Below are 8639 nucleotides of genomic sequence, written 5' to 3' on the forward strand. Positions count from 1 at the left end.
AGATTAGAAATAACACAATAATTTATAAATTTATAAATTATAAATAAATTCAACGACATTAAAATCAATGCGATAAGGGGGCGTTCATAAAACACGTGAGATGTTTAAGGGGGGCGGGGGGGGGGGGTCCGAGTCAAATCTCATCTAATCTTACGTTGGAGAGAGGGGGGACCTCGGCAAATATCACACAATTGTTTTTCTGATTGAAACAAAAAAAAAATATATACGTAATACGATTAAGATCATTTACTAATTCGTTCGAAAGAAAATAATTTCATTCATACTTCGACGTTATACATCTACTGACTGTCTGATTTTAGTCTTAACTAGTCGTAAATAAAAGCACAAAGCAATTTTTTTTTCTTTTTACAATAACAATTCATCGCGTTTACGCAAGAAACCCACATTTTGAAAAATCTCACGTGAGATTGGGGGATGGGGGAGTGGGTTGAAAAAAATCTCACGACATCTCACCAGGGGGGAGGGAGGGACAGAAAATTTAAAAAACACCTTACGTAATTTATGGACGCCCCCTAAATTAAAATGAAAATTGATACAATATAATTACAATGAAATTAATGAAAATGAAATCTATATGTATAAAATTGAATGTTTGTCTGTATGTCCTTTATAGAATCGTAAACTATGCATTTGATTGCGTCATGATCTTCAGCAAAGTGTTGTGCATGAGCCCACAAAGGTTTCTGAGTTGGTAGGAAGATAAAAAAAAAGAAAAAATTGCGTGCGTACAAAGTACACATGTCAGAATTGAAACTTCTTTGGCAAACTAATTTAAACAAAAAAAAAAAACGAATTGAAAAAAAAGAACAAAAAGCCAACGTCACACGATGTTCCCAAGCGTTCACGCATCCAAGTACTGGCCGCGCCCGACGTTGCTTTAGAGGAAAGGGTACCGAAGAGACTTGAAAAAATAGGTATTTGAATAAAGTCTCGCTGCATGCCGCTACCGCGCCCCGCGCGCTCTCCGCTCTGTTTTATCTATGTGTGACTGTCGTGGTGTTAGTGTGCGTGCACCAGCTATTCAGCTATTAATTGTTGACGATATTTTTTAGTATTCGCATCTTAAGAAAAATAACTATTAGAAAGTCAACTGAAAAGGCTGGAACAAGACAAAAATTTAATAATTACACAAAGACAGCTAAATAAATCAAATTAATTTAAAACATTATCAAAGCATTTTAACAAAGTATCATCAGGTACAAAGACGGCCTTATCGCTGAATAGCGATCTCTACTTGGCAATCTAGAGGCAGAGGAGATGGTATTGTGTCGGTGTAGGTGTACAAGTTGTGAAATAAGCGTGTGAATATATTTACTTGAACACATACAAATAAGTACATACATACATACATAAATGAAATGCTTTCTGACAACCTTTTTTATAATTGTTTTTGCTCGCAAACGAAAAAAATCGACTTCAATTACCTACCTATCTACAAGAAATACAACGTAGGCAGACGAAAAAATAGTCAAGTAAATACGCGTTATCAAAGATTATTAAAAAAGTTGTTATCAGATTTCGATAAAATTTAAATAGTAATACAACGTAGGCAGACGAAAGAATAGTCAAGTAAATACGCGTAATCAAAAATTATTAAAAAAGTTGTTATCAGATTTCGATAAAATTTAAATAGTAATACAACGTAGGCACACGAAAAAATAGTCAAGTAAATACGCGTAATCAAAGATTATTAAAAAAGTTGTTATCAGATTTCGATAAAATTTAAATAGTAATACAACGTAGGCAGACGAAAAAATAATCAAGTAAATACGCGTTATCAAAGATTATTAAAAAAGTTGTTATCAGATTTCGATGAAATTTAAATGTAATGACCACATGATAAACATCGGTTTTTGATTGAATTAAAAATCATCGAAATCGGTATACACAGTAAAAAGTTATGCGGTATAATACAACGTAGGTCGACGAAAAAATAGTCAAATAACAACGCATTATTAGATTTAACTTGAAAAGTAGTAGTTAGATCTCAAATAAATTTAAATGGGACCAAATGACACGCACCACCTTTCGATTAAAAAAAAATGTTGAAATCGGTCCACTCAGTCAAAAGTTATGAAGTAACATACATAAAAAAATACAGTTGAATTGAGTCTCCTCCTTTTTCGGAAGTCGGTTAAAAATAGAAAGCGATATTACAATTAATATAGAATTCCTAAGTCGAGAAGCTTAAACAGTGAAAGATCTAGTATAAAAGGAAGAGGAGTGAGAGGGAAATTCAAGAAAGTAAGCTTTCCTCAGAACGAAGACTGCGTTCATGGGAATCACTAAGAAATTTAAATCGTTGCTTTAGATAAGCAGATTTAACAGGGTTAAAAAGAATAGAGTAAAGTAAGTTGAGAATATGCGTATTCCTGCGAAAGCGAATTGGGTGTCCAAGGTGGCTATCCAAGGTATGCTACGTCACTAGTGCCACTTGAGTTTTTTACGCAATTTAGAAATATGATTCTATTTGCGAAGTCCAAATACGAATCGCGTAGGTACATAGATTCGATCAAGTTTAATAATAATGTCAAGTGTAATAATAACAACTAAGCAATTTTTTACCGATGAAAAAAAAACAGAGGAGGGTTCTAAAGTCGCCACGTATCTATATTTTTTTATGTTTGACCATGCATAACTTTTTACAAAGTATTCCGAAATTGATAAAAAAAAAAATATATTGGAAGGAGTAAACGCCGAAGTTGATTTTTGCCTAGGAGGCGAGGAAGAAGCGCGGCTCGCAGCTTGTTTGGCATAGGTATAGGAAAGAGCAGAGTCCTAATTTTTTAATTTTTCTTATTGTATTTTTTATTAGTATTACGGTAATAATAGTCATCCTTCTGAAATCCTTGTATTGAGCCCTTTAATTTGATACCAAAAACATACAACATAATTATTTACCATAATTATCATTGTTGTTATCATATGTTATTGTTAGCTAAACCCTTCGTTAGCCCAGGTTTGCACAGTGTTACAATGAAAACCGTATCCAAATACGGTTTTATTGTAGTTATGAAAAGAGAAATTATTTAATTTTGTTAATACGAATTTTAGAACATATCGACTAAAACTTACTTCACTAGTGAATCGATATAATTATCGACTATGAGACATCACTTCGCTGGCATATATACGTATTGCTTTGACCCTTCCCTTCCCCGGACCTATCCCAAAAAAAGCAAGAAAGGGACAACTGCAGCTCAGACCGTTTTAGGTAGATAATTTTTGACCAAACAGTGTTTCGTAGTCGACTATTTTCTCCTCAAAACATGGCAATTTTTTTCTATTTTTTTTTTCAAAAAAAAAGAAGCCTTCAGCTATGCCCCTATGTTCTCGTTTTTTTGTAAATATATATATATATATATATATATATATATATATATATATATATATATATATATTTAATGAGTGAGAAAATGTACAAAAATTTAGGCAATATTTCTAGTTTTTGAAGTCTCCTACTTATCATAGTTATTTATTACAATGTTCTTTATCACTATGCGATACGGCTGTCGTGATTTTATCATGTGTCACACAATTTCAATTTTTTTTTTGTTAAATCTGATCGATTATTTTAAAACAAGATTTCAGATGACGTTATAGACTTATGCTACGAAATCGTGACACTCGAAATATAACTAATCTGACAAGAGATCTTTATATCGATATATATGTCGACCTTGTTTGTCGTATATCAAAACGAATGGAAACGGGAAAAAAGTTATTGGTTCCGATAAATTGATGACTTGAAATAAAATGATTGATTACATGAGTTACATTTAGTTTGTTACACACAATTTCACAAACTATAAAAAATAATACACTAATCGAATGCTAGAATTATTTCAATAGCTTCTCGTTGTAGTTTTTCGTTGAAGTAGAACTCCTTTTAACCCTTTCATCGTAACGTAATTAGAAAACAATGCATCACTGAAAGCAGTAAATGACTAATGACATATATTTTCAACTGTTTAGATGTTGTGTAGTGTACTCTCTAAGCAAATCACCTCAACTCATATATTTCAGAGAGAATTTTTAAAAACAGTCAACTCATGTTTATCCACAACTTCGCCTATGATAATATTTGTAAAATTCATTTATAAACGCCTATTTTATTTAAATAAACAACCAAGATCCACCAATCTTGGTTAAAAAGGAACAAACTTAAAATGGTGTTATTATTTGCATCATATTAGGATTGATTTCAAAGCAAATAAGTTGTTTCTCAACTTCAAAAACTTTAGTTGTAGATGACCATTTTTAAAAATAACATCATGTATACATACATAAATTATATTTATTAAATGTATAAATTATATATTTTAATTAAAAGTATTTTGAACCTATGCTACATACAAAAATAATTATTTCGCTTACAAATTACTTTTTTACATATCAATCATTACAGCCTATACAGTCCACTGCTGGACATAGGCCTCCACAAGTTTACGCCAAAAATAACGTGAACTCATGTTTTTTGCCCATAGTCACCACGCTGGGCAGGCGGGTTGGTGACCGCAGTACTGGCTTTGTCGCACCGAAAACGCTGCTGCCCGTCTTCGGCCTGTGTATTTCAAAGCCAGCAGTTGGATGGTTATCCCGCCATCGGTCGGCTTCTTAAGTTCCAAGGTGGTTGTGGAACCTTGTTATCCCTTAGTCGCCTCTTACGACACCCACGGGAAGAGAGGGGGTGGCTAAATTCTTTAGTGCCGTAACCACACAGCACTTTTTTACATAATTATTATAATATTATTTCTACATTATACTTCCCTCATCTTTACTACTATTCTAAAATATAGAGTAGTCAAACTTAAGTGAGAATTCGATATACAAGAATACTCCGTTAGTGAGAATATTTTCGAAGTCACAAACAAAAAAACTGTTTTGAGGTAGAAGTATCTCATTGACAATAATTTTTTCACTCGTTGACCTCTGTAAGTTAGATTGCCACTTGCCTGTAACCTCTATAAGCGAAAGGTGAACGTATAGTTAACATTGGCTATTAATAGCTAATTCTTGAATTACGAAAACTCTTCGATTCAAATATCCAAATGTGCATACAAACTTATTTGTTAACCGCTGAATATTAATATGCAGCTTTTATGGATCCAACCATAATTGAAAAAAAGTAACGCTAGAAACGCACATTGACAATGTTAACACAGAAATTTAATTTAAATTAAAGGATTTTTTTTCAAATAACTTTGATGCTTTTTTGCTTTCACCTCTGTGAATGAGACAAAGTCATCCTAAACCTCTACTATACATGAAACTCTGGTTAGAGAGAAACCTGGTTAAGAGAAAAGATATCGTGGCGTTTTATATATTAGTATGATCCATTGTATTTTTATAGTACCAAATAAAAATACAATAAAATGTTCACTATATAGTACTATTTAAAACGATAAGTCTGATTTATATGTTTGCGTTTTTTTTTTTTTTGAAATTTATATGTGTAAAAGAAAAATATTTTTGAATAAATAAACTTTTTAAATTTTACGATGTCGCAGCAGATTTATGTATTTTCCTCATTAGTAGCAGATTTAAAAAATAAATAATATATAGCAAGTCTCTCTTACTTGCAGGAAGCCTTCAAGATTATTCTATCGGATCCGAAGGTGACGGCTATCTTGGTGAACATATTCGGAGGCATCATGCGCTGTGATGTCATCGCGGAGGGAATCATTAACGCAGCGAAAAACCTAAATATCCAAATTCCCGTTATTGTTCGTCTTCAGGTATTTTTCTATTATTACAGAATACAATATTCCTATTAAAATGAAGCGCTTGTATAATACTTTTACATTATATACTTTGTGTTTTCCGTTGTCAAATGTTTAAGAAAGTTATGCCATATATGTTTCTTTAATTGATGGATTAAGAACAAATTAGCTGTTTTGGTAGTATTTGTATATAGAGTTATGATAATTAACCTTCGCTCACAAAGTAGCTTTTATATTATAGGGGACGTTCAAGTATTACGTAACGCAAATTTTGATGAACGTATTCCTGCCCCCCCGTAAACGTTACGTAACACCCAACATTTTTACCCAAATGTCACAACTATGTTGTTTACTTTTATTATTGTTTTAATCGCGTTTGCGGTAATTATAAATATATATTGATATACAAAAAAGGCCAAGGGTGTAAACGAAAAGGGTTGCTAACTTGGGAGATTTTAATACCCTAGTTTTTTTTTTAATTTAAATAAAAAATAATGTTACGTAACGCGTTGTCGAAACAGGCCCTAAATGTGTTTAGTTTATGAAAGCTTACTATTTATTACACTACTTACTATTTATTATACTACTTACTATTTATTATACTACTAGCTGATATTCGTAATTTGCATGAAAGTTTTGATGTCCCATATGCCCTTGATTTTATCTTCTTAGGAATATATGGTTTGAAATAATATTTATAATTATTTAATTTATAAAAAAGGGTACGAAAGTGAACGAAGCCCGCAAGCTGATCGCGGACTCCGGGCTCCGCATCGTGCCCCGCGACGACCTCGATGAGGCCGCCAAACTCGTCGTACAGCTATCCGAGATCGTGGCTCTGGCCAAGAACGCAGGAGTCGAGGTCAAGTTCGACATCCCCAAGTACATGCTTGAGAAGTAAAGCTCTTCTAGGGAGCCGGATATTGGTGCACAGATTATATATAGCTTATTTATCTCATGTTAAGAAAAATAAAACGATTCCTCGATTATTACATTTTTTTGTTACTTGAATCGGTAATATTGTTTTAACAATTATTCTCCAACTGTTTGAATGTCAATTCCCGAGGGTCTAAATAAAAATAAAATCCCATGTTGTAAATAAGATCACCAATAACATAAATATGAAAATCGCATCAATTGCGTGTGTGTTTTTGTGACATCATACAAAAAGACAGAAGTTAAAAAGGAAACGATTCCTAGGATAGAAAGAAACATTAATTGAAGATAATTTGATATGAGTTTCAGTATTGTTTTATATGAATTAGTTAAATCAGTTATAAATAAATTAAGTATAATAATAATATAGGCTGTATTAGTGTTGCTTTATTAAAGTAGTTAAAAACTACTAATAAACAACATTTGGCTTATTAAAAACAAAAAGAGAATCTGTGCACCAATTTCAGTTTTCTGAAGTAGAATATTTAAATAGCTAACCTATCTATATAATATAGCCTATTAATCTCATTCTTTCAATTATTATCTGCGAATAAAACTTCTGTTTATTCTTAATTAGTCACGTGTTGTTAGTCTTGTATTAATTTTGAATTACGTGATCTGTGTTATTTATTCATGTTAGAACATGTAGATAGTAGAAACAAAATGTTTCATTTATTTTTTTTAATTGATATATTTATTATTATTTAATTAATGGTAGTTTGATCTTGATCATATTAAGTTCCATAAACATGGTTATGAAAATATTTACATATGAAATTAAATGCATCATGTTTGTTTCAAATGTAATTAATTTTCTAAAATGCCAAACAATATTAATACCATAAAATAATTATTTTTGTATAAAGCTTGCTCTTTTTACAATTTATTTATTGAGTTTATTAGACTAAGTAAATCAAACATTCATTGTTGAGCTTATTTTAAAAAAATTATATTTGATTCAATTCAACCTCATTTATATTTTTAAAATTTATTTAGCCTTCACGAATATATATAGTATTGATGTTACCTCCTATTATAAGCTATATTAAGCATCGATAAAATTGACATTTAATTTACGAATGTAGCTTTGCATGTAAAATACATACTTAAAAGTGTATCAGCGCAATAATTGTGTATTAGTACAATACGTACTACATAATATGTTCCTTTGTATATAGTGAACTGCCATCTTAGTTCATGTGTGTATTTGTCAATGGGTATTAAAAGTACAATAAGTTGTTTTGATTTATCCAAGTGATATTATTACATGTTAACAGTGGTTAAACAGTAAATAAAACTTTAATTCAACTATCGAATGTCGTTTTTTCCCCACGCTTTATTATTTGTATTTAGAATAGTCAAGAATTAGAATAGTACGCTTTTTAGAAATATAATTCACGAATCTGAAGTAACATAAGTAAAGCCATTAATATAAGTAAAACTTAGTTATTATAAATATCATTATAAACTTTTAGCACAGATAACACTTAGGCAAAAGTATTTTGTACACAAGTGAAACAATAAATTTAACATTGAAATAATATTACTATGCACTTAAATTTAGTATTTTTCGTAATAATAAAGGTATGCGGATTTAGTGTATTTCATCCAAGAATTCACCGATTTTATAATAAATCACCTTTTTTTTAAAGTGTAACTTGCTGATTACTCTGCAGGATCAACATCCCTATAATTAATTAATTTAAACAAATTTAATTTTAATTATAAAATAACGATTCAAAAAGCTATTCAAACCAAGTAATTTTTGATTGAAATTGCATGTAGTGTTGTTATGTAACTTACTCTCGTCGTTATTTACCGATTATTTTTTTAGGAATATAAATAGGAATCTATTACCGTATTGCAATTTTTTGTATGTAGCTTTTTGGTATGTAGAATATGTGGTTTAACTAAATATGGGCCCTCTGGGTTGTACATACAATATCACAGTAAACATAG

The 8639-nt window shown here is 30.9% G+C and overlaps 1 protein-coding gene across 1 annotated transcript in view; it reads left to right on the forward strand.

The window, feature by feature from the left end:
- LOC123664720 (succinate--CoA ligase [ADP-forming] subunit beta, mitochondrial) overlaps nt 1–7993 on the forward strand; it is a 38264-nt gene extending 30271 nt beyond the window's left edge. Inside the window, exons 9-10 of the mRNA XM_045599222.1 lie at nt 5607–5759; nt 6466–7993. Coding sequence (XP_045455178.1) covers nt 5607–5759; nt 6466–6645 — 333 coding nt within the window. The 3' untranslated portion in view covers nt 6646–7993. The remainder of the gene's footprint in view (nt 1–5606; nt 5760–6465) is intronic.
- The last annotated feature ends 646 nt before the right edge of the window (nt 7994–8639 follow it).

The sequence above is a fragment of the Melitaea cinxia genome, chromosome 2, assembly GCF_905220565.1.
Source record: "Melitaea cinxia chromosome 2, ilMelCinx1.1, whole genome shotgun sequence".
Classification (NCBI taxonomy): domain Eukaryota; kingdom Metazoa; phylum Arthropoda; class Insecta; order Lepidoptera; family Nymphalidae; genus Melitaea; species Melitaea cinxia.